This window comes from Hemibagrus wyckioides, linkage group LG23, assembly GCF_019097595.1.
Source record: "Hemibagrus wyckioides isolate EC202008001 linkage group LG23, SWU_Hwy_1.0, whole genome shotgun sequence".
Lineage (NCBI taxonomy): Eukaryota > Metazoa > Chordata > Actinopteri > Siluriformes > Bagridae > Hemibagrus > Hemibagrus wyckioides.
The window spans coordinates 15,390,491-15,416,091 of record NC_080732.1 but is presented as its reverse complement, the minus strand read 5'-3'; the positions used below and the strand labels follow the sequence as shown (position 1 = coordinate 15,416,091).

The window sequence follows — 25,601 nt, the reverse complement described above, 5'->3', positions numbered from 1 at the left end:
GCTCTCTCTCTCTCTCAGGTTCACGGTGCATGGCCTCAGGACCAATAAGCAGTACGTGTTCAGAGTGAAATCAGTCGGTCGAGCAGGAAACAGCCGCTACTCAGAGGAATCCAAACCCATCCTGGTCCAGGCTGCTAAATGTAAGAAGGCTAACATGCTCACGGAAAAGTTTGAACGTATATATAAAAACAATATATATATGAGATACACTGATCAGGCATAACATTACGAGCACTGACAGGTGAAGTGAATAACGCTGATGATCTCCTCATCATGGCACCTGTTAGTGGGTGGGATATATTAGGCAGCAAGTGAACATTTTGTCCTCAAAGTTGATGTGTTAGAAGAAGGAAAAATGGACAAGCGTAAGGATTTGAGCGAGTTTGATGAAGGGCCAAATTGTGATGGCTAGACCACTGGATCAGAGCATCTCCAAAACTGCAGCTCTTGTGGGGTGTTCCCGGTCTGCAGTGGTCAGTATCTATCAAAAGTAGAACAGTGGTGAGCCGGCGACCGGGTCATTGACAGCCAAGCTCATTGATGTGATAGGAGTGAAGCCTGCTTTAAAAATTGCAAGACCAATTTTAAAAAATTATTTCACTCAAGATTTTTTACAGTAACAATAAATAGAACGATTAAATTGAAACAGCAACAGTTATCACTGCTAATGAATTTAATTATTCACACATTTTGTTCCACATAGAGAACGTGTTAGACGATTTCCATGCTATTTTTAATAAAATGACATTTAAAGAGGGCAATTACTCCGATTTTTATTTTATAATATCACAAGCTTCAGGATTTCATTATTCATGTATGCCAAGCTCCCAGTATTGTATCGTTCAAGCTTGTGTACAGTTTCCGTACTGTATTTCTATCTAAAACACATGGTCTTTGTTTGGAGTTGTATAACAGAAAGATGTACAATGTGTTTATTTCCTCTTGCAGTCTTCATATAACAGAAGCGGATAGAGATAGACTGGCGTGCATGTGGCACAGCTGTGGTCGGTAATAAGCTTCAGGATAAGGCGCTCTAGCCATCCTGCTTGGTGTAATGGCCACTCATTCCTGCTGTCACTCACGCTCAAGCAATTTACAAACACACCCATGGCCGATCAGACAATGATAGGGCTGACATTCTGTCCTTCCAGCCCAACAAATCTCAGCATGCTTCGCAATGAATAGACGGATGAATACGCAGACGATCTGCTTAGCAGTCGCCTGTTTCTCTTTTCCTCCGATGTTATCCGTTCACGCCGGCACACCACATTCAGACGGTTTAATTTCCGTCCCACAGATGTAACACAATACAGCAAAGATGAGTGGAAAGCGTGGTATTAGAATCTGAGGGAGAGTTTGCTTCACCTGTCATGCTAGGTTTGTGGATGAACATAAAAACCTTACAGTTATATATCACTTGTATTAGGAACAATTTATTAACATTTATTTACTAATGATAAGTTGTTGCTTTGTTAATTTGCTTCAAATATAGCTAGAAATTACTAATGATAGCTAGCTAGTATAATGATGTGTTCATATGTTGAAATGCTACATATTTGCCCTGCATCACACCAACCGTGTCGTTTATTACTTTCCTAAATAGCTCCTCCCCCAAGTGGTTATTATTCCTTATGTAATAAGCAGTTTACAAATGTATTTGCTAAACTAGCCATACCCTTTTTCCCCTCTTTCCAGTCGCTCCATCACCCCCATCTGCCATTTCACTTCTTAACTGTACGGGCACTGAAATGGTGATTGGCTGGCGAGCTCCAGTCAATAATGGTGGAGATCCGGTGAAAGGTTACTTCCTGGATCAGCGGGAAAAATCCCAGGGCATGTGGCACGAGGTCAACGTTAAGCCTGTTAAAGAGAGAGTGTACACGGTGAGTCATTCCATATTTGTGCTGCCTTTACTCCAAGTGCACTTCAACAAAGCTGGGGATTTTATGGAGGTTTTGAGAGTTGAGATAGCTTCTATGGAATGGTTGAGAGTTGAGATGGCTTCTATGGAAGGGTTGAGAGTTGAGATGGTTCCTATGGAAGTGTTAAGAGTTGAGATGGTTCCTATAGAAGTGTTAAGAGTTGAGATGGTTCCTATGGAAGTGTTAAGAGTTGAGATGGTTTCTATGGAAGGGTTGAGATATGGGATGGTTTCTATAGAAGGGTTGAGAGTTGAGATGGTTTCTATGGAAGGGTTGAGAGTTGAGATGGTTTCTATGGAAGGGTTGAGAGATGAGATGGTTTCTTTCTATGGAAGGGTTGAGATTTGGGATGGTTTCTATAGAAGGGTTGAGAGTTGAGATGGTTTCTATAGAAGGGCTGAGAGATAGAATTTTTCTTATGGAAGGGTTGAGAGTTGAGATGGTTTCTATGGTTACAATGAGTGTTGGGGTGGTGTCTTAAGAGCACTTGAAGCCTAGGTGATATCTATGAAGCCACTGAGAATTGGGATGGTTTCTATAAAACCACTGAGAGTTGGGTTTCTATGGAAACACTGGATGCTGGTATGGTTTCTGTGGAAGAACTGAGAGTTGAGTTTCTACGGAAAAACTGGATGCTGAGGTGGTTTCTGTGGAAGAACTGAGAGTTGGGTTTCTATGGAAACACTGGATGCTGTGGTGGTTTCTGTGGAAGCACTGAGGATTGGGATGGTTTCTATGGGAGCTGTGGAAGCTGGGGTGGTTTCTATAGGAACACTGGATGCTGATATTGTTTCTATGGAACCACTGAGATTTGAGTTTCTATGCAAGCACTGGATGCTGGAATGGTTTCTATGGAAGCACTGGGTGCTTGCTTGGGTCGTTTCTATGGAAGCACTGGGTACTTAGGTGGTTTCTATGGCGTTAGTGGAAACCCTAGGCATGCATAAGCACACAGCGCCCTCTGCTGTCTCTCAGACAGTACTGCGACTCATTTTCTTATCAAATCCTGAACAAAAAACTTATTTGGATTGAATTCTCTCCGTCTGCTTACACTGCAATCATTTAGGAATGTGCAAATGTGATGAGAACAAGTGGTCATCACTGTGCAGAGATTAATATGCTTTGACATTCTGTAGATTTTTGCACATTAGTTGAATAGTCCTGCTTTTGAATTATGCATTATGTTTGTGTCCAATTAAATGATCTCCAGAATGTTTCCATAAATGAGTTATCGATTATTTGGAGGAGATGTTGCTTGACTTCAACACTCGTGGTTGATGTGGAAATAATTCAAGCACTTAGATGCATCCTATTCTAACTTCTTGTTCTGAAGGGAAACACAGTACCGTTTCATCGATGTTATAGATCTTGTTAATTGTTGTTTTTGTCTTTTAATACACATTTATTCTGTATGACTGTTCCTGGAAAATTTTCTGAGCCACAAAACCTGGCCTTTTTTACACTTTGGTCAAAATTATCCTGCATGTAATAAAAATAAGCATGACACATCAGACTCGAGTGCCTCACTCTCCTGTTTTTTATCAGTTTCTCATGCCTGACTCTGCATCACATAATCAACTATTTGTTCTCTCTTTTTATTCGTGTCTTATTACATAGGTTCGTGGTCTTCAAGAGGGATGTTATTACCAGTTCCGTGTAATCGCAGCCAACATGGTCGGAGTCAGCAAGCCCTCTGGGCCTAGTGAGGCTTTCCTGTGTGAGAAGTGGACGATGGCTGAACCTGGTGAGAGTCTTAAATTAACATTTACATTACTTCAATTGAAGGACATTTCAAGCACAGAACTGCTCTAGAAATACGATATATGTGTAGCAAATTGTGTCACACTTTGCTTTTAATATTTAATATTAACACACAATTTTATTTTGTGTTATCTTGTGGTGCATCAGGTAGTGTTGCCGCTTCACAGCTGCAGGTTTTCTGCATTGAACCCTGAACTTACTGTATAGGTGGAGCTTTTCATGTCCATGTGGTGTTCCTCCAGGTCTTCCGTCCTCTAAAAACGCGAATTTGCTTTGCTAGATTGCCCCTAGGTTTAAATGAGTGTGTGAATGTGCATGGTCATAGTACACTGCAACAGACTGGCATTCCTCCAGGGTCTCTTCCTGCCTCTAAAACACTTCTCCTGGCATAGACTCCAGGGCCACTGTTTTCCTGACTGGGATACAGATGACTGAAAACTGAATGAATTTATTATTTCTAAAATATTCATTAAATCCATGGCATGAAAACATACAACTAAATCCAGTGTGCTACAGCTGTCTCTCACTTCAGAGTTGCTTAAGTTCTTCTGCTGTGCTTGTTTTATGATTAATAGACAGAGAAAGTTGTTTTGTGTATTAAATCCACAGAACAATCTCTCCCAACGTTCTTCAAATCATTTTAATGTGACTGAGAATTAATTAACTGCGTTCAAATGGCCGGCGCTGTATTCATTATAACCGAGTCAGAGCTCTGTAGTACTTTATTACTATATTATTATCCTGCCACAGTCATTGTGTCTGTATGGATGTTATTCTGAAAAGTCCCTGTAGAATACAGGATCGATGAAGACTATTATTTTTCCTTGATTCGTCCTCCATGTTGGCTTCATGCTGTTTGGAGAGCAGTTCTTTTTCAGGGAAGAGAAATACAATATACAGCTATCATCTGAATAGACTAGAGGCGGTCGAATGCATTTTCATGTTTAGATATGTTAGTCGATGGTTCAGCTCTTCCACATGATACAATATAGTTTGAATCCATGGATAGACGAATAGAAAGACGTGGCCGGGTTAGCAAAAGTTCATATAGAGTCTGTTGATTACCCATGATGCACCATAATGCTTCCATAAGCGTATAAGTTTTATCAGTGACTGCAGGGACTCACTGTTCAAACATAACACTGAAATGTTTTTTTTTTTTAATGTAATGTAATAACATGGAAATTCTGATTAGTTAGCTGGTTTGATGGATGGATGGATGGATGGACGGATGGACGAAAGGATGGATGGATGGACCTATGGATGGATGGATGTATGGACTGACTGATGGATAAATTATCCGGTTGACTGGTTGGTTGGATATATGGACTGAGAGATAGTTAGCGGGGCTAATAAGTGGATGAAATTACTGACCTATTGATAGACTGGATGAATAGGTGGATGGATAGATTGATTAATTTATTTGTTTGTTTTTATGAATGGATGGGTGGATGGATGGACTCATTAATAGATAAATTAGCTGGTTCATTCGTTTGGTTGGATAGACTGACTTACGGGTGAATGAATTAGCTGACCTATGAATGGATGGCTGGAAGGATGGATGGATGAATGGTTGGATAACCCTAACCCTTTTTTACAAGCCAGTTAGATCCACCAAAAATTCAGTGGTTTCATTATACACTGTTATGATGATGTTCCTAGGCTGTCCATATGACCTGGGTTTGAGAGAGGTGCGGCAGGAATCTCTAATTCTGTTGTGGGCGGAGCCTCTTTACCAAGGTCAGTCACAAATCACTGGTTATGTTGTGGAGATCAGTCAGGGGGAGGAGTCAGACGACTGGACCTCAGTGACCCAGGAAGCAATCACAGACACTTATCTAAAGGTCAGTATATACCTTTAAACTTTTTCATAGTTTCCAAAAAAAACACATTCTAAAGGATCTGGAAATGGATGAGTAGGCAGTAGTTTAAGAGAGACTGTTGACTTTGCTGTCAGGTTTCTGGGCTGCAGGCAGGTCAGACATATCGTCTCCGTGTGTGTGCCATCAACAGTGCTGGAGTGGGAAGACCTTCTATCCCCACAGATCCCATCACAGCCCACACTGACCCAGGTCAGTTCCCTTAGCACAGCCCAGAGAGCTTTGTTCTGCTGATCCAATGCGTCTTTAATGCTTTTTAATGCTTTTAGCTTCTTTTGTTGGACAAACACTATTTAGTATGTCTTACTCACCACAGACTCAACTGCATCTATTTCTTCTTATAGCAACCAGAGACATTGAGATTGGGGTTGATAATGATGGATTCATCTTCCTGAGCTTTGAAGCACCTGAGACCCATAGCCAGCCCCAGTTTGATTGGAAGAAGAACTACAGACAAGCCATCGATGCAGGACGAGCGCATTTGGAGACCAAGGAAAATAAGTGTGTTTATTACATTTTTTAGCAAATTGCATCTCAGAAGATGATGTTTATAACAGGTGTAGACCATCTGTAAAGCTATACACTGTAATGCAAATATACACTGTAGAAAAACTTGAAATCTTCTTAAAGTGAACAGTAAATCGAATAATAAGTAGTAAGTTCAAATGTGTACTTAATATTCAAACTCCATACTAAAAGATGTTAATTATTAGTTCTTGGTCTATGCTGGAGACCATGGGAGAAAGTCTACTAGTTTCCAATGTGTGGTAGGGAAAAGCTGTACAAAGGAGGTTACAATGACATTTTTCATTTCACTTGTTCAATACCTCCAAAAAGTCTGGCCATTGATTGGTTGTTTGGTTGGTAGGATGGATGGATGTATGGTTGGATGGATGGATGGATGGATGGAGAGAGGGAGGAATGGATGGATTTATAGATTAGTTGGATAAATGGAAAGGTTGATTGGTGATTGGATCTCTTGACTGGATGGATCTGTTTTGCTTACTGTGTGAATTAACAGATAGCTTGATAGGTTGTTTAATTAAAAAATTAAGTAATGGTTGAACTAATAGATAAATAAACTGACTTTTGATATTTTGGTTTGATGGATGGATGGATGGATGGATGGATGAATGGATGGATGGATAGCTGGATGGATGGATGGATGGAAAGAGGGATGGATGGATGGATGGATGGAGAGAGGGATGGATGGATGGAGAGAGAGAGGGATAGATAGATGGGTAGATGGATGGATGGATGAATGGATGGATGGAGAGAGGGATGGATGGATGGATGGATGGCTGGATGGATAGCTGGATGGATGGACTGATTAATAATAATGGTAAAGTGTAAAATTAGTTACAAAAAAAGTAAAGGTGAAGAATTGTTTTGTAAATGCCTTGTACTAAAAAGAATCATTTACATATATATTGTGGTCATGGTATATTGTGTGTTGCAGATCCATTCTCACCTTCAGCGCAGCTTCAGAGGACGATCTGGGCCTTTACACTGCTGAAGTGATTGACAAGCCTGACATCTCCTCTAGCTTTAATTTCACTGCTGAAGGTACCATTTCCATCTTTCTGTCATCTGGCAGTGTCACAAAGAAGCTAAAAGAAAATGTCTACACTGCATTTTTCCCACAAATGGAGTTGATTAGCCAAGACGGTGTCTGAAGCTTGAATTTCAGAAAACTGAAGAATAAATAAATAATAAATATAGAAGTCAAACTGGAATTATCTTATCCTATGTATCAAATGTATTTCTGTGTTTTATTTCATTTAATAGCATATTTACATTACTGTTAGAGCAGAATAAGCAGAATAAATAAAAACAGAGTGTGGATGATCTGGGGAAAGTCTGAGTTTGACACTGCACTTCTGTCTTTTTATCTCACAGATCTGGAGAGACTCATGGAGTTGAGCTGGAACATCAGGAACCCACGTAAGATCATGCATGAATAGCTAAAAGGGTCTCAAAGCAGAAGGAGAGACACATGAAAGCACAGACATATCTATTGACAGATTGAGTCAAGTAATAAAGTAACCCTAAAGTATTGCCTATGACTAAGACAGACAGACAGACAGATAGACAGGCAGGCAGATAGAGATTAGATTTGAAAAATAAACCCAATGTCTTTCAGGTAACAAACTGGTGTAAAGAAAAAAAATAAGACAGAGAGAAATAAATAGACAGATCGACAGAAAAATACAGAGACAAACAGAAAGGCAGACAGATAGATAGAGAATCAGACAGACAGACTGACAGATGAATGGATGGGCTGACAGGCGGACTGATGGATGGATGGATGGATGGATAGATTGATGGATGGGTGGATAGACAGGAGGATGGATAGACAGATGAATGGATGGATGGATGGATAGACAGAGGGATGGACAGATAGACAGACAGATGGGTGGGCTGACAGGCGGACTGATGGATAGATGGATGGATGGATGGATGGATGGACAGACGGATGGATAGATTGATGGATGGATGAATGGATGGATTGATGGATAGACAGATGGATGGATAGACAGACGGATGGACGGATAGACAGACTGAAAGATGGAAGGATGGATGGATAGACAGACGGATGGATGGATAGACAAACTGATAGATGGAAGGATGGATGGACAGAAGGATGGAGGGATAGACGGACAGATGGATGGATGGATGGACAGACTGATGGATGGACAGACAGGTGGATGGATAGACGGACAGATGGATGGACGAATAGACAGATAGACAGACGGAGGGATCAGGTGGCTGGACGGATAGATGCACAGGTGGATGGACACACAGATGGATGGATAGATGGATGTTTGGAACCCCAGACAGATGGAGGGATGAACAGTGAGGATAATAGTTTGTAAAAACACAATGTTGTGGTAAATAACACAGTGCTGATGAATTCTCTAATCTGATTGGTCAGAATCTCCTTTCTGTCAAGTAAGGAAGTGACTCCTCATAGCTGCTACAACATAAGCGATAACACAATCTGACTCGTTTCACAAACATACTATTAAATTTAATGTAGCTATAAAAGGATAAATAGTATGACATTTGAATTATAAATCATTGGTGGTAAACGGCTCTGGTGTAGACAAGTGCTGCTATATGAAAAGAATCAACTCCAAGGTGCTAGCCTTTGCTTCTTTTCATTCGGACAGCATGACAGGGATTGTTTTCCCATAACAGCATGTTCTCAATTGTTTGTTTCTGTGTGTGTGTGTGTGTGTGTGTGTGTAGTTATAGCACTGCGCTCTGAGGGCTGGCAGGTGGACGTGTCGGAGCAGGGGCATGTGAGACTGTGGCTGCAGACGGAGCCCCTGTCCAACGCTGCAGAGCTGCACATGATCCTCAACGACCGAGAGATCTCCTCCACGCCGGTGTGTGTGTGTGTGTGTGTTCATGATCAGTGTGATCCTACAGTAATAATAAACTCAATTTTGTCTGAGGAATTAGTTTCACTAAGTAGTTACTGATTATAGATACTTGGTTACTGAAACACAAAGTGTGTGTTTGTGGCTGATCCACAGGCGCGTAGGATCAACTTCGACAAAGCAAACGGTCTGGTAGAGATTCTGTTCGATCAGCTGTCGAAGGAGGACGAGGGCTCGTACACGGCACAGCTCAAGGACGGCAGAGCCAAGAACCAGTTCACCCTCGTCCTGGTGGATGAAAGTACGAGTTCTTGTGATATCTGTAAAAAGTTCAGGGAGCTAAATTAATTCATTCATTTAATTCTGTATTATTGTTATTGAATAACAATACTGGAAAAAACACTCTCGTATATTTAATAGAGATGTCTTCATGGTTTGTTAAAGCAACTGAATCTCTTTTTCTGTTATTAATTATTTTATTTGAGTATCACTGTATATACAGCCTATGGCAGCACTCTCAATTGTAGTATTTCCCCATCTTTATCCCTGACCTGTCCTGACTACCCTTTTTTTCTTATCTAATTAAAACAGAGTTCAGGCAAACCCTGGCCAAGTCACAGGCCAAGCGGCGGGACTGGAATAGACGCTCAGGTGAGAGTCCACTGGGTCAGGGAACAAAAAATAATTTGTGCCATCAAAAAACCACACCAAGGCCGCGGCTTTCTCTTTGTAGAGATTAGATTGTTTTATTTTGTCAGGTTCTTAAACATTCTTCGGTTGAATCGAGTTTTAGATCATCGAAATCCTGCATAAAGAGCTGTCAAAGAAACAAGCCGTTATAGAAAAATAATCCATTATAGGTGATACCTTTAATAGTTGTCAAATCATTCTATAGCTTAAATATGTCATTCATTACATATTACTTTCTTTTCTCACCTTCTTCGATAGCTGTACAACGTTAGCTTGTTAGCTTGTTGTCTATGTATATTGCAATAGATGACTCTTGAAATTATTGACAAGAATTTATTTATAATCTTTTTGTACGGAATAGCTTTTATTTATACTTTGCTAATAAATAACCGTGCTGTTGTTTTTGTACAATGTTCTCTCTTCTGTTTTTTTTTTTTAACCAGGACCTTACTTTGAGGAGTTTTTGTCATGGACTGTGACAGAGAACTGTGAGCTGATAATGAAATGCAAGGTCAGGCGGCTGAATTAGACACAACATTTATTACAAAGCTATGAGGCTGATAAATGAAGCCTTGGGTCAATATTCAAAATATATATGCCAGAGAGAATATTACAAGCTTAATAAATGCGAACGAATATCAGAAACGTGATTATAAACGGCTTGTGAAATTCAGTTTATAAATTGCTGTAATTAGCTAAAGATTTTGTTTTTGCTTGTATTTCTTTTTCCGTTCGCTCTTGCAGGTGACGAACGTGAGCAAGGACACGAAGATGAAGTGGTATAAGGACGGTGTAGAGATCACGCAGGTGGTGTACGAGCCGTCTGGAGTGGCCACGTTTACCATTCCGCAGGTCTGTGCCTCCACGTGCGCTCGAATAGTTCAGCTTTACTTCGCTAATTTTTGAATAATTAATTCCTAATTGCGATAATGAAACTGTAACCCAGGTGACTACGAAGGAAGCCGGCATGTACAGAGCTGTGGTGGCTGATGCTAGAGGAGAGGATGAGAGCATTCTAGAGTTAACAGACAAAGGTGAGAAAATAAAGCACAGATTCTCGAGGCAAAGGGATGAGGCGCAGTTCCCTCCTCAGCACATCTGCTCAAGCTGGAGACTTGGGTAGGGGGTGTGGCCTAAATTTTAAAGGTGATTATATAGCTTGAATCGGATCAGACGATAATATGGTTGCACTTGGATTTATATATATTATTTTATTTTTTAACCCAGACTTAATTTCCACTTGTTTTAACTTAATAATTTTTCTGGTAAGTTCTCAAATCTGATTGGTCACAAGGAGAATTACACCAACCAGGCATAACATTATGACCACCTGTCTATTATTGTGTTGGTCCACCTTTTGCTGCCAAAACAGCCCTGACCCATCCTGCACTGTGTATTCTGACACCTTTCTATCAGAACCAGCATTAACTTCTTCAGCAGTTTGAGCAACAGTAGCTCGTCTGTTGGATCGGATCACACGGGCCAGCCTTCGCTCCCCAGGTGCATCAATGAGCCTTGGCCGCCCATGACCCTGTCTCCGGCTAACCACTGTTCCTTCCTTGGACCACTTGTGATAGATAGTGACCACTGCAGACCACACAAGAGCTGCAGTTTTGGAGACGCTGTGATCCAGTCGTCTAGCCATCACAGTTTGGCCCTTCATCAAACTCGCTCAAATCCTTCCACTCGCCCATTTCTCCTGCTTCTAACACATCAACTTTGAGGACAAAATGTTCACTTGCTGCCTAATATCTCCCACCCACTAACAGGTGCCATGATGAGGAGATACTCAGTGTTATTCACTTCACCTGGCACTGGTCATAATGTTATCTGATTGGTGTATTACACTCATTATAATACACCACTATTCCTATAAGATGTTATCTAGCATTTATGGAAGGAGTCTATAGAATAAAAGAATAGAAACAGGCAACTTTATGGTCACAATAACTCATTTGTGTAGCTTTACCACTTCACTGATTATTTTTCTAACAGAACAACTTTCAGAATAAGCTTTAGACTGAATCATAATCAGTGGCTTAAATCCTAATGTCTTGCTATTTACTGTACAAATAATATTATAGAGCAAAATATTTGTCTTTGAGGAATTTACGCATGGAGTATTTGGAGGAGTGAATACATCACATGGTGCAGATTTTATCCTTGACTGAACCGTTGCTGTAAATGAAGACAGAGTTATGCAGCAAAAACAGTCATTGCAGATGTTTCTTTTCACCTCTCTCCTCAGAGTTCGAGCGGTTGATTCAGTGCCTGAACAGAAATTGTGGTAAGTCCACAGGGACCTGCCGAGTCGCACACATTGACAATAACAGAATGTTTATGTGAGGATTTATATATATATATATATATATATATATATATATATATATATATATATATAAAGCTCAGCATCACTCAACCCCTCTCACTGTTCCTCTGTTCCTCTGTCTGATCTACAGCTCTCTCTGCCGGTCCCATGAGGATCCAGTGCACGGCGGCCGGCTTTAAGCTCTACTGTTCTCTGAAGTACTATCTGAGCTACATGAAGACCAGCTGGCACTTCAAGTGAGCCTCTGGGTTGTGTGCTTTCATAAAGCTCTCGCTTTCATTTCGAGCCCCAGTACACAAAGCAACTTGGGAAAAAAAAGAGAAGAAGAAGAAGTTCAGTGTGAAAGCTTGATGTAGATCCGCACTGATTTTGCACAGCATGAGGCAGACAGACGTCTCTGGTGGAGCGTCAAGTCACGATTAGTCACCACTAGCAATTTTTTATTTAACTTTACTTTTTTATTTACATCAAATATTTTTTTTTCATAAAATACTAATTCATATAATGTGCTTGTAATGACATAAAATACCAATTAAAATAATATCTATGTGATAATTTCACTTCCTAAAGTATTGAAGCAAATTGACTGGTGTTAAATTCACAATATAGCAATATTAGCTAACCATCAGCTACCATGCTAGCACGTTTGCTAGTTTTACAGTTAGCTATAGGTTGGCAGAAAATGTCTTCTAGTTTAGCTAACACAGTAATTAACCTTAAGGTAATATTAGGTTAACAATTGTGTTAGCTAAACTAGAAGCTAAACTTGCTAGGAAAACTGTAGCCTATTGTTATAATCTAGTTTTAGCACTGTCAAGGCCTTCTCTGCTGGCCTAAACAGCAGTGATCTGAATCACTGATTTGCATTTTAATATATTTTTCCATGAATGTGTATTAAATTATTCCCAATAGTCTATTCTCTACATTTCATAGCTTTTCTCTTGGTTGCGCTGCTTCCAGTAGTGTATATTTATGATAAGAGTATTTATCCAATCATATTTCAGCCAGTGGCTGACATCCTGTGTCGCCAGGGTGAAAGGAATTTGCCTTAAGGCCTTCAGAATCAATAGTGCAGGCGCCTGGAGCTTAAAATAAGTGTTACATTAACCAATCAGATTTCGAGTTGGGGTCACTGGGGCCATCTAGCAGGCATACGATTACGTCAGCGATTTCCCGTCCTTTGATTGGATAATTGGAGTAGTCAGAGGCAGCGAAACCGCACAAACGAAATAAAATACATATATATTTTAACTCACAATGGCTGACAGAGGAGAAGAAATCGATTTGGTGAAGGCCTAGGTGTGAAATGCATGGCCCGCCACTGAGTTTTAGTAACACAGACTAACTTGATAGCTGCTAACTTGGGGATATAAACGATGTCAGATCCCTATAACATTGACGATATTAACATTAGCTAACAGTGTTAATTATTAGTGTGTGTAAGCTGAGAAAAAGGTGAAAAAAAGGATAGTGACTATGTAATTGTGATGAAATTGAAGGTTCAAACAGGACACTCAGGTCATGTCTGAAGAAGACACAGTGACGCTAAACATCTACAGATTTACATCCTAAAGACTTGCTGGAAAACGTGAATTAGGACAAGCACATTAATATAAACCTGTGATGTTGTTATTGAAAATTCTGACCAATCAGATTTAAGAATGCCATGATATTTCACTCGTGTCTTTCAGAGAGAGGAGGATCGATCAGGACGAGAGAACCAAACCTGGCAGCAGCATGCAGAAGGTCTGGATCGAGATCTTAAACCCCACGGAAAACAACAAAGGAAAATACATCCTGGAGATGTTTGATGGGCAGGAAACACACAAACGCTCTATGGATTTGTCTGGACAAGGTACAGCGGTTTCTATTTACACATCCAATCTGACACAGACAAGTCATCCTGGTGAAGATTACTGTACAACATCTCAGAGGAAAAAGAGTTTTTGTCACCATGTGAGAACCTGACAGGCGCATTGGGATCATTTAAGCTCCACAGACTCATTGTGAGCGGAGTAATATATAAATCCTGTGTGCCACTTTATCAAAACTCAGATAGGATCTTCTAATACTTAGTTCATGACGTCTATAGAAAAACCGCAGAATGGAATTCCACATTTAGTTTCAGTTCAGTTCACTTCAATGCTTTAGCCACAAAGAAGCTTTACAGAAATCTATAAATTCTGGATATGAATTCTAAATGCATAAATGTTTCCCTAATGAGAAATCCAGAGGCGATGATGTTGAGGAAAAACTCCCTGAGATGACATTAGGAAGGATCCATGAGAGGAACCAGAATCCACCCTCATCCACAGACATCTTTATGGTCCTTTGCTGCTACCGTCCACAGTAATCTCATGGTGATCTATGTGGCTGTCTATCTAAGGGAGCTGCAAATGATTTTCAGGTGTTGAAAAAAGTCCAGAGGTCATCAACTACGGGCTTTTTTGTCCCATTTGCCAATTCCTGCCTGCTCTCCTTTATTATACAACAGCGCACAGATGCTCGTGATTGGCTAGTTTTCCTGTGATTGACCGGAAAACTATGACAGTGAAGTATCCCACCCCTCCTAACCAGACAGCACAGACAAGTTTGACTCATAGTGGGGATTCAATCTGGCAACCGCGTTTATTAGAGACTGTCTGTGTTGCAAAGAATTTTATGCTGAACAAATACATAGATGTTGAATCAATGCTATCAGGCAAAGGTATATAAATACTATATTACTAAACCCATTAAATGCATATACACCATAAAGTAGTGCACTTCATTTCTAACCATGTGCATAAAGATGCTAGAGTACAAATCGATCGAAATCCTGAAGATATTATTAGACAAATAATCACCAGCAATCAAGTGAGATATCACAGGGGACTATCGGCTTGGATATTTTAATTACATCCTGACATTAGAGAAGCAGTGTGCATTAATTAAGCTGTTTTTCAATTAACCTCTCTGCTTTCTCCACTCTAAAGCCTTTGCGGATGCTCTGCTGGAATACCAGAGGCTGAAGTAAGTGACGTTTTCCCACTACTTCATCCAGTATGATACCTTCCTAACCTAATTATAATTGGAGAAATTCTAATACGAGTTGAACGCCTTTGTAGTGAATAAAGATGTGGATTTAATGCGTGTTTTATTCCGTTTCTAACAGGCAGGTGGAAATTGCTGAGAAAAGTAAGTATACTGTTGAAGGAGCTTGTCATAATCATCATGGTTAATGGAATTATATCTATATAATTGTTAGGCATAGCTGATCAAATACGGCATATATCATCAGTGATCTAGAATGCGTATTCTAGATAACAGAATTTGGAAATAATATTCAAAATAAAGTCACAGTAGACCGGCTGAATGGATTTTCCTGCTGGAGTAGATTTAATAGTATACACTCTCCAGCCATAACATTAAAACCACCTGCCTAATATTGCGCAAGTCTGCCTTAAACAGCTCTGAGCCATTGAGGCATGGGCTCTGAAGCTGTGCTGTGGTATCTGGCACCATGACATTAGCAGCAGATCCTTTAAGTCCTGCAAGTTGTAAGGTGGAGCCTCCATGTTTGTCCGGCACATCATACAGACGCTCGATCAGATTGAGATCTCTGGAATTTGGAGGCTCATTATCTGGCTGAAAGAGACCGCTACAATTAGGGAAAACTGATGCCCTGATCCTTACTCTTTATTTTTTCCTGCTTTCAACAAATCAACTTCGAGATCTGAATATTCACATGTTGCTCAGTATATCCCATGCCTTATCACAGGTGCCACTGTAATGAGATAATCAGTGTTATTCATGTCACCTGTCGGTGGTTTTAATGTTATGGCTGATCATTACACTGATGATCTCCTCATCATGGCATCTGTTAGTGGGTGGGAGATATTAGACATCAAGTGAACATTTTGTCCTCAAAGTTGATGTGTTAGAAGCAGGAGAAATGGACAAGCGTAAGGATTTGAGCGAGTTTGATGAAGGGCCCAATTGTGATGGCTAGACCACTGGATCAGAGCATCTCCAAAACTGCAGCTCTTGTGGGGTGTATCTATCAAAAGTGGTCCAAGGAAGGAACAATGGTGAACCGGGGACAGGGTCATGGACGGCCAAGGCTCATTGATGGACGTGGGGAGAGAAGGCTGTTTTGGTAGTAAAAGAGGGACCAATACAATATTAGGCAAAAAATGGTCATAATGTTATGACCGGTCGGTGTACATGTTCCTACTCTGGTGATTAGACAAAAAAAAAACAGATGAAAAATAATGACGGTAATGTCATAAAATAAACAATACTAAAAGAAGCTCTGGAGCTTCTAAAGTTATAAAATTGTGTCATCTTCATTCTGCGACTTTAACTGAAAACCTATGTCAATAGTTACATGCGGAAAATGACAAAATGTTAGTTTGCTCTGCTGCTTAACTTGATCCTCTGAGCACAGATTATTGAAGTCACCTGTGTGTATTTCGTGCCTCTGAGGGCGGAAGTGTCCGAATCAGGGCTTCTCATAAGGGTCTAGGGTGCCGCCTTTAAACAGGAACACTTTTCAACCTGAAAAATTGACTAGAAGAAGCAGATCATGTTATATGTTTTTGCTGTCAAATGGAATATGACGTAAAGCAGGATGCCAGAAACGATGAAAAATATACAAATGAAATTCAGAAAAGAGTCATATGAGAAGATAACTAAACAATAAGCATCTAAAAGAAGACCGTGTGGCAAAGAATTCAACCAAATGGCTTCCGCTTGCATTATTTATTTTAGTTTATATAATAATAGCACTTGATGCAGATGCTTCAACTTAGACCCAAGGTCAACCTGTAACTCTGACTTGCTTTACAGTTATTTATCTTAAAGCGTGTTTTTCTGTAACACATTAAGTAGCTTGAGTGAAACTAATAGAAATACACTATATTGCCAAAAGTATTCGCTCACCCATCCAAATAATCAGAATCAGGTGTTCCAATCACTTCCATGGCCACAGGTGTATAAAATCAAGCACCTAGGCATGCAGACTGTTTTTACAAACATTTGTGAAAGAATGGGTCGCTCTCAGGAGCTCAGTGAATTCCAGCGTGGAACTGTGATAGGATGCCACCTGTGCAACAAATCCAGTCGTGAAATTTCCTCGCTCCTAAATATTCCACAGTCAACTGTCAGCTGTATTATAAGAACGTGGAAGTGTTTGGGAACGACAGCAACGACAGGCCACGTAAACTGACGGAGCGGGGTCAGCGGATGCTGAGGCGCATAGTGCGAAGAGGTCGCCAACTTTCTGCAGAGTCAATCGCTACAGACCTCCAAACTTCATGTGGTCTTCAGATTAGCTCAAGAACAGTGCGCAGAGAGCTTCATGGAATGGGTTTCCATGGCCGAGCAGCTGCATCCAAGCCATACATCACCAAGTGCAATGCAAAGCGTCGGATGCAGTGGTGTAAAGCACACCGCCACTGGACTCTAGAGCAGTGGAGACGCGTTCTCTGGAGTGACGAATCGCGCTTCTCCATCTGGCAATCTGATGGACGAGTCTGGGTTTGGCGGTTGCCAGGAGAACGGTACTTGTCTGACTGCATTGTGCCAAGTGTAAAGTTTGGTGGAGGGGGGATTATGGTGTGGGGTTGTTTTTCAGGAGCTGGGCTTGGCCCCTTAGTTCCAGTGAAAGGAACTCTGAATGCTTCAGCATACCAAGACATTTTGGACAATTCCATGCTCCCAACTTTGTGGGAACAGTTTGGAGCTGGCCCCTTCCTCTTCCAACATGACTGTGCACCAGTGCACAAAGCAAGGTCCATAAAGACATGGATGACAGAGTCTGGTGTGGATGAACTTGACTGGCCTGCACAGAGTCCTGACCTCAACCCGATAGAACACCTTTGGGATGAATTAGAGCGGAGACTGTGAGACAGACCTTCTCGTCCAACATCAGTGTGTGACCTCACAAATGCGCTTCTGGAAGAATGGTCAAAAATTCCCATAAACACACTCCTAAACCTTGTGGACAGCCTTCCCAGAAGAGTTGAAGCTGTTATAGCTGCAAAGGGTGGACCGACGTCATATTGAACCCTATGGATTAGGAATGGGATCCACTTAAGTTCATATGCGAGTCAAGGCAGGTGAGCGAATACTTTTGGCAATATAGTGTATGTGTGTAGAGAGTGATCTGGATCCACTGACACTTCCTGGTGGTTTAAGGAAAGTCCTGGGACAAACCACCTTTACCACTGGTTATTCCACTATTATATATATATATATAGCTTGTTTCAATATTAGAAGCTGACCTCTGTTTATTTTTCAAGATCGTGCCAAAGTGACAAAGGGATTACCGGATGTGGTGGCTATCATGGAAGACAAGGTATTTTCCACCCGTGATACTGAATGATTTAAAGTAAAATGTTAGATCATTTCTCACTCACTTCAATCGTCTCTCTCTCTCTCTCTCTCATACACACACAGTCTCTGTGTCTGACCTGTTTCACTGAAGGTGACCCCGCGCCAGAGATGTTATGGCTGAAGAACGACAGGGAGATCGTCTCTGCAGGACGTTTTCATGTGGCTTTAGACAACAAGTGCACGACTCTCACCATCAACTCGGTCTGTATGGAGGATTCAGGCAACTACAGCGTGTTTGTTCGCAACAAGTACGGCTCGCAGACGGAAAACGTGACCGTGAGCGTGTATAAACACGGAGAGAAGCCACGGGCCGACGCGGTGGAGATTTAGAGAGGGAGAGACGAGTGAGAGAATAGGAGGAAGCAATTCTGTAGAAGTAAAAGTCAACTTTTACAGGTCAAAAGTCCAAATTTGGTGATAATAATGAAATATAGCTTTGGATTTTTCATAAAGAATAATGATTGTAGCTGCTACAGCGTACGTGATAAGAGGAAGTAACTTGTTTTGCGGACTTTATATGTAACTATATAAATAATAAATCAACACAAATTGGTTTGAAATAAATAAGAGGTGCTATTATTGGAATATAATCGATTTCTGGGTTATAACAGTAACACCACATCACAGATTATTATTTATAGATAAATAATTTAATATTAGAGCATTTCCTATCAGTGTGCAGCAAAATACTACCCCAACATCTGAATATCTGCCAAATTAATACCACTAAATATTTCTAAAAATCCTTTATTAAAGCTGCTTTATTTTTCTAATGTACAAAGTCACGTCTAAAAAAATCGCAAGAAAAAAAATGTCTCGCAAGAAAGCCGTGAATGTCGACTCCTGATTAAAGGAGAAAACTGAGAGAAAAACATTGAGGAGAATTTATTCACTGAAATGATTTCTGCAAATTTATCTTGGCTTTTTATCGATCAATATTTAATGTGTGGAAAATTGTACAAAGGCACAACAAATTTCAGCCGTTTTTGTCAAACAAGCAAAAAAATATCTGTAGGTGAATTCCTGTGTTTGGTTTGAATCTGTGTAAGGTTTAGTATTAACCTCTTGCGCAATGGGTCCTGTGGTTACTTTACTTTAATGTTACGTTAAAGCTTGGTGCCTTTTGAATGTGTTTGGGGAGTGTGTTTCTGATCAATTAAAATCTGAATTAAATTGGTTTGATGTATTTTTTTGTCTGGTCATTTATTACAGGACTGACCATGTGAGACCTCGGTATTAATTTGTTGCACAAAAATATGCTGAATATATTATATGTTAGAGATCTTACTCTACAACAAAACATGGATTTGTGTCTTGACCTTATTAATGGAAAGCTTATAGATCAATATTTTTTCAATCAGTTTAATCAATATAAAATTATTTTATTCCAAATGCTCTGTCAAGTGAATGTCACTTTATTTTTCTATATACATAAAATCCATTGACGGAGACAGAAAACATACAGCGTAAAAGGCCTACAGGATGATGGTGTGTTTGGTTTGCGTGAGTGTGTGAATGAGAGGAAAGGACACGGATCATTGGCAGGGGAATTTTAGAAAATACAGTGACCGGATGTACAGAACACACACCGTCTGCATCCATCTTGTCTATAATGCTCTGTTACTCTACACAATGTGGACCATCACTGAACTGATTTATTATTTAGATGATGGAGTAGCACTGACACTGAAATGGTTTTGTGTGTGTGTGTGTGTATGTGTCTGAAAAGTAAAAGTCCTCGGTGTCATTAACCTGTTGCTCAGGACTGTTTTTAGGACAAATCTCACATCAGAGTAGGAATTCTGCTTGAGTGACTGGAACGTTCTTGTGAATGCTCCGAATATAGCACCAACTGTAATTGTAATGAATTTCCCATTACAGGAAATTCAACTTGTTGATTTTGCAGTCCAGTCCGAGTGCACGGTCATGATAGTAAAATGCTGTGGATGTGTAAGACAGCAGCACAAAAAGATGTAGGTGATCCATACAGAATTTGCTTTATACCTGAAGCAGAAATAGTAACCTCAGAATCAGGACAACAAGCTGATCATCTGCTTTTCCATCTATCCATTCTCTACACCACTTATTCCACTGGGTTGTACGGAGCTTATCCCAGGAAACTCAGGGCATATTCAGTCTACAATACGACAGTGTAGAATGGGGTAGGAAACCCCCAAGGCACAGGGAGAACATGCAAACTCCATGCACATGTTGAAGGCAGGAATCAAACCCCCAAATCTGGAGGTGTGAGGCAAACATGCTAACCACGAAGCCACCATCTACTTTTCTTTTATTAAATTACATGTATCCAGCTACCGATATTGTGCAAGACGTCGTGGATCTGTTTAATTTTATCACAAATATAACTGAGCAAAAATGTAAGCAGTGAGTAAAAAGTCAAGTTCTTCCAGAAGATCATCAGTTCACCCTCAGCTTGTGCTGCATTTTGACGTGATCGATGGCCTCGGTATTCGGCAGTTACATATATTGACCAGTTTCTCAGGTTCACTGAACCTATAGTTCATGTTGTCGTTCTACAAACAGCAGTGACATCGATATAAGAGTGGTCACTACACTGCTAAGACACTTAACACCCACCTTCATCATATCTGCTCAGTCCCGTTCCTTTGATTGACAAGCATTGCATTGTAGTAGATTTGCTACAGCCTGTGTCATCTTTAATATCTTTATTAACTGTTCTATCCTGGTCAGGAGTCTATCCTTGGGAATACGCTTGGAATTACATGTCAGTCCTGTTGATTCATTGTTATTAGTAGGTGTTTGTAGCTCTCTATCTTCCCATAACAATCCTGCACTACTTTTCAGTCACGTTCTTAGGACCCAATTCTGAGTGCATTCAGGGCTTTGTGTTGAAGATAGAGTTCACTGTTTGGACACTAACCCTTTGCAGTACATGTGGTGATTTCATAAGTGCACCAAATGGGTAGGGAGTGTTCCACCTCACAGCTTCAGGTTGCCTGATTTGATCCTGAATTCAGTGTTCTTCATGTGTGGGTTTCCTTCCAGGTTCTCTGGTTTTCTCCTGTCTGGTACATGGACTGTATATGATCATTTTCCTTGAGGTGTGAACAATGTGTGAATTTGTATGCGAATGGTGCACTTCTGTGGACTTGTACCCTATCTATGGTGTGTTTCTTCCTCAACCCCATTATACAGGGAGAGGTGACAAATCCAGGACCAACCAGGATAAACGAGTTACTGAGGATGAATGAATAAGTGCAGGGAATATGCCAAGCTGTATCTTCATAAGTGACTAAAAAGTGGTAATGCACCGTCTATAAGGTGTTTTTTAGTGGTTTTATTTCAGGCCCATGTGCCATGGATAAAATTGTCTTCCTTTCTCTCCCTACATCCTGTATTTTCAATTCGTCTCAATGAAAACATCGTAACATCGTAAATATTTTTTTATATTATCTTAAAAAGCACCCTTCCCTACTCATTTAACATTTGATCAGAAATGTATTTAGAACATATGGAATTGTAACACAGCTTTTTACTTTGGCATTGTATCATGCCTGAACGTCAGTAAGGTTAGCAACCCGAAAATGTAATTGAACTCTGGGTTATCCAAACAGACAGTGTTAATGATTAGAAATGCAGGAGTGTCCATTTTCCCCCCATATAAGTAGCTGAGGCGGGGTGTTCGACTCTACACGCTGAACCGAGCTTCAGAAATCCGTCTCGTGGTGAAGGAGACACCAGACAGGATCGTAAAGAAATGGCTTTCAGTGGAACGTGGCAGGTTTATGCTCAGGAGAACTACGAGGAGTTTCTCAGGGCCATATGTGAGTATGCCACTTAATGAGCTGCACTGAAATGAAAGCAAAAGTCAAAGTAAGGATATTGTTTAATTCATATAGCTATATATGTATATTTTTATAGCTACACAAAGAGCCACAAATTTAACACAACACTCGTTAATATAGTGCTGCTTTAAACTGTCATTCAGCTCTGCCTGAGGATGTCATCAAGCTGGCCAAAGATATCAAACCTGTGACAGAGATCCAACAGACAGGCAACGACTTCGTTATCACCTCGAAGACCCCTGGAAAATCGGTCACTAACTCCTTCACCATCGGCAAGGAAGCCGATATCACCACCATGGATGGAAAGAAGCTCAAGGTAAATGGGCTAGTTGGTTAAGATCACCATACAACAACAACAACAACAGTTAAGTGACCAGAAGATTATATAGTTTAAATCTCAGCAATGGCACTAAACACACATTTCTTGTGCAGCAATGCTAGCAACTACAACACAAAAAAACCTTATTCTTATTGTAAAACCGCTGTCCTTTCTTCCACCATATTTGAGATATTTCTTAAAATGTCTATTAATTCTACAAAATTCTAATTAATTCTATTTTTTATTCTACAAAAATGCCAAAGCAATCATCAGACCCTGATCTTTCCTCAGCATATTATATTAGTAAGCTGGATGTCTAGCTAAGCACGATAAGCTAGCAACCTTTCTAGCTAGTTATCTTTATGCTGTCATGCTGGCTAGCTAGCTAAGTGGCTATCATTTCAGTATAGTAGCATTTTAACATAAAAATACATAATAAAAATAAAAGACAACTAACTTATTCTTCATCTTTGTAGAAATGGCTTTTAATTAGACTTTTTCTCTGAGGTAAAATATGAGGTAAATGTAGTAATTTCCTACAATTTCTTTGTTGTTAGAAGCCACCATCCTCCAACTGACCACACCTACAAGCTTTGCTAATTAGCTGTAAATGGATTTATTTATGTGTGTAATAAAAGTCTGCAGGTCGGTGTGTCCTGATGATATAACCTATCTCTGAGTCTGAACATATCCCTGATCTTTGTTCCTTTTTAGTGTGTTGTGAAGATGGAGGGAGGAAAGCTCATCTGTGACTCAGAGAAATTCTTACACAAGCAGGAGATTAAGGATGGAGAGATGATTGAGGTGTGTATCCGTAACAAGCACTACAAACACTCAGATCTGTACACTCACTTATTAAAGGAGCAGTGTGTCTTTTCAGAGCCCTTAGAAGCCTGGAAATTGTAATGAAAATACTGACCATCCTTCCCCCTTTCCACTTCAACAATCCTACCTAATTTGTTACAAACTACACATACCTCATAAGATCACTAATGAAAAGGTGAAACAAGATGAACGGATCTGCTTTGGTTTGAGGTGGAGCTCATTTCAGGGCCAGAAATAATTCAAACAGAAGTCTAAAGTGAAGAAATCTGGCAGATGCATTCCATGGCAAGATTGTGAATCACACTTATTCCAAGCTACCTTAAAAGATTGAATTATTAAAACAGGAATAGAAACTATTTTAACATTACAAACAGCACCTTTAACACTGTGCAAAATGACACTATTGCATTTTATATTCCTTACTTTAAATGCATTTTAATTATTGTTTTAATGAGCTTTCAAATATTCCCATTTATCTCTCTCTCTCTCTCTCTCTCTCTCAGACTTTGACTGTAGGAGGTACCACCATGATCAGGAAGAGTAAAAAGCTATGATGTGATATTTAAATAAAACTGTAATTTGTCAAAATATCGAGTACTGGCATTATTTTATTTATTTATTTATTTATCTATTTATTTTTGCTCTTATTACTATATTAGTGGCTAATTAAACACTGCATACTTACTTGGTAATTATTTATATTATTAATATTTTAATATTACTTCCTCTGCACTGTATATTTTAATGTGTTCGGTTGTAGTACATCCCAGAATGATCTAGCTATTTATATAAGAGATAAGATTTAAGAGATAAGATTTAAGAGAGACACATTTGTAGGCTACCAGTGGTGGGCTTTCAGGGCCTCTGCTGGCCTAAACAGCAGTGATCTGAATCACTGACTTGCATTTTAATATATTTAATATATTTTTCCATGAATGTGTATTAAATTATTCCCAATAGTCTATTCTCTCCATTTCATAACTTTTCTCTTGGTTGCGCTGCTTCCAGGAGTATATATTTATGATAGGGTATTTATCCAATCATATTTCAGCCAGTGGCTGACATCATGTGTTGCCAGGGTGAAAGAAATCTGCCATAAGGCCTTCAGATAGTGCAGGCACCCGTAGCTTAAAATAAGTGGCAATGAAATTGTTACCTTAACCAATCAGATTTTGAGTTGGCGTCACTGGGGCCATCTAGCAGGCATACGATTACGTCAGCAATTTCCCGTCCTTTGATTGGATAATTGGAGTAGTCAGAGGCAGCGAACCGCACAAACAAAATAAAATATATATATTTTAACTCACAATGGCTGACAGAGGAGAAGAAATCGATTTGGTGAAGGCCTAGGTGTGAAATGCATGGCCCGCCACTGTAGGCTACATTGAATGAACAGAAGGAATCACACACATTTAGAGTGTGTGTGTGTGTGTGTGTGCTACATGTCATTAGTTATATGCTATTTTAACTTATTTTTTCAGTGGTGTGCGATCTGGGACATACCTACAGCTTCCTAATGAACATGTTAGTGATTAGGGAAAACTAATTCAAAATGATGACTGAAAAGAGCCTCAGGAAATACGCGATTCCTGCTGTAGTGCTAAATAATTCCATTCACTGGCTCCCTGAAGGAAATGTCTTCATTAATTAATAAATGATGTGTTCTTGTGTTGCAATGTTGATGATTCCCGCTTCCTTGTACCCATAAGTCTTACTGACAAGCTTTAGTACAATGCTTAGATATTTCTCCTCGCTTCACTTCATCCTCATATTCTGCATTGCATTGTGCAGCTTCCTGATTACTGAACTTTCTGAAAATTCATTTCTTGTGAGCTAATTATGTGACAGGAGACTTGGATTTGAAATGAAGCAATGAAGATGTAACTGAATTGTTGGGGTTCGGCTTTAATTCAAGGGGTTTAACCAAAAAATATTTCGGTAACAGTGGGAGTTTGTTACACAGTCTGTTTTAAATGAAGTTGTCACATATACATTAATAAACAGTGAAATTCCTTCTTCACATATCCCATCCCCATCCTTGGGGGTTGGGGTCAGAGCGCAGGGTCAGCTATGTCGCAGCGCCCCTGGAGCAGGGTAGATCCGGGGCCTTGCTTAAGGGCCCAACACTGGCAGCTTGGCGGTGCTGGGGCTTGAACCCTGACCCAGAGCCTTGAATGAAATTAGACATAATTAACACTATGGTAAATATAAGGATTTTTAAACATTTCAGCAGGCAATCACTGCCTGGTGTCTGGAGTTTTGAGGTCATGTGACCGACTGTGCA

General features: G+C 40.0%; 2 protein-coding genes across 2 annotated transcripts in view; both read left to right on the top strand.

Annotated features, from left to right (window-relative positions):
- The window catches only part of myom3 (myomesin 3), a 59,743-nt gene extending 40,229 nt beyond the window's left edge, over nucleotides 1-19,514 (top strand). Inside the window, exons 17-37 of the mRNA XM_058375938.1 lie at nucleotides 19-140; nucleotides 1,696-1,883; nucleotides 3,540-3,666; nucleotides 5,346-5,527; nucleotides 5,641-5,755; nucleotides 5,908-6,064; nucleotides 7,023-7,129; nucleotides 7,463-7,507; nucleotides 8,816-8,955; nucleotides 9,106-9,250; nucleotides 9,541-9,600; nucleotides 10,083-10,150; nucleotides 10,384-10,491; nucleotides 10,586-10,673; nucleotides 11,888-11,926; nucleotides 12,099-12,204; nucleotides 13,660-13,823; nucleotides 14,944-14,980; nucleotides 15,123-15,145; nucleotides 18,253-18,308; nucleotides 18,410-19,514. Of these exons, the coding sequence (XP_058231921.1) occupies nucleotides 19-140; nucleotides 1,696-1,883; nucleotides 3,540-3,666; nucleotides 5,346-5,527; nucleotides 5,641-5,755; nucleotides 5,908-6,064; nucleotides 7,023-7,129; nucleotides 7,463-7,507; nucleotides 8,816-8,955; nucleotides 9,106-9,250; nucleotides 9,541-9,600; nucleotides 10,083-10,150; nucleotides 10,384-10,491; nucleotides 10,586-10,673; nucleotides 11,888-11,926; nucleotides 12,099-12,204; nucleotides 13,660-13,823; nucleotides 14,944-14,980; nucleotides 15,123-15,145; nucleotides 18,253-18,308; nucleotides 18,410-18,676 (2,344 nt within the window). The 3' untranslated portion in view covers nucleotides 18,677-19,514. The remainder of the gene's footprint in view (nucleotides 1-18; nucleotides 141-1,695; nucleotides 1,884-3,539; nucleotides 3,667-5,345; nucleotides 5,528-5,640; nucleotides 5,756-5,907; nucleotides 6,065-7,022; nucleotides 7,130-7,462; nucleotides 7,508-8,815; nucleotides 8,956-9,105; nucleotides 9,251-9,540; nucleotides 9,601-10,082; nucleotides 10,151-10,383; nucleotides 10,492-10,585; nucleotides 10,674-11,887; nucleotides 11,927-12,098; nucleotides 12,205-13,659; nucleotides 13,824-14,943; nucleotides 14,981-15,122; nucleotides 15,146-18,252; nucleotides 18,309-18,409) is intronic.
- Nucleotides 19,515-21,993: 2,479 nt separating this feature from the next.
- fabp10a (fatty acid binding protein 10a, liver basic) lies at nucleotides 21,994-23,905 on the top strand. The gene is made up of 4 exons (XM_058376766.1): nucleotides 21,994-22,152; nucleotides 22,317-22,489; nucleotides 23,207-23,296; nucleotides 23,821-23,905. The coding sequence occupies exons 1-4, from the start codon at nucleotides 22,086-22,088 to the stop codon at nucleotides 23,869-23,871; spliced, it is 381 nt and encodes a 126-aa protein (XP_058232749.1). The 5' UTR covers nucleotides 21,994-22,085; the 3' UTR covers nucleotides 23,872-23,905.
- Nucleotides 23,906-25,601: the final 1,696 nt, after the last annotated feature.

Bases quoted from the DNA above. Each gene is read 5' to 3' on its own strand.
- fabp10a (XM_058376766.1), top strand. From the start codon at position 22,086: ATGGCTTTCAGTGGAACGTGGCAGGTTTATGCTCAGGAGAACTACGAG. The intron at 22,153-22,316 runs GTGAGTATGCCA...ACTGTCATTCAG, and splicing joins GGAGTTTCTCAGGGCCATAT to CTCTGCCTGAGGATGTCATC. The intron at 22,490-23,206 runs GTAAATGGGCTA...GTTCCTTTTTAG, and splicing joins TGGATGGAAAGAAGCTCAAG to TGTGTTGTGAAGATGGAGGG.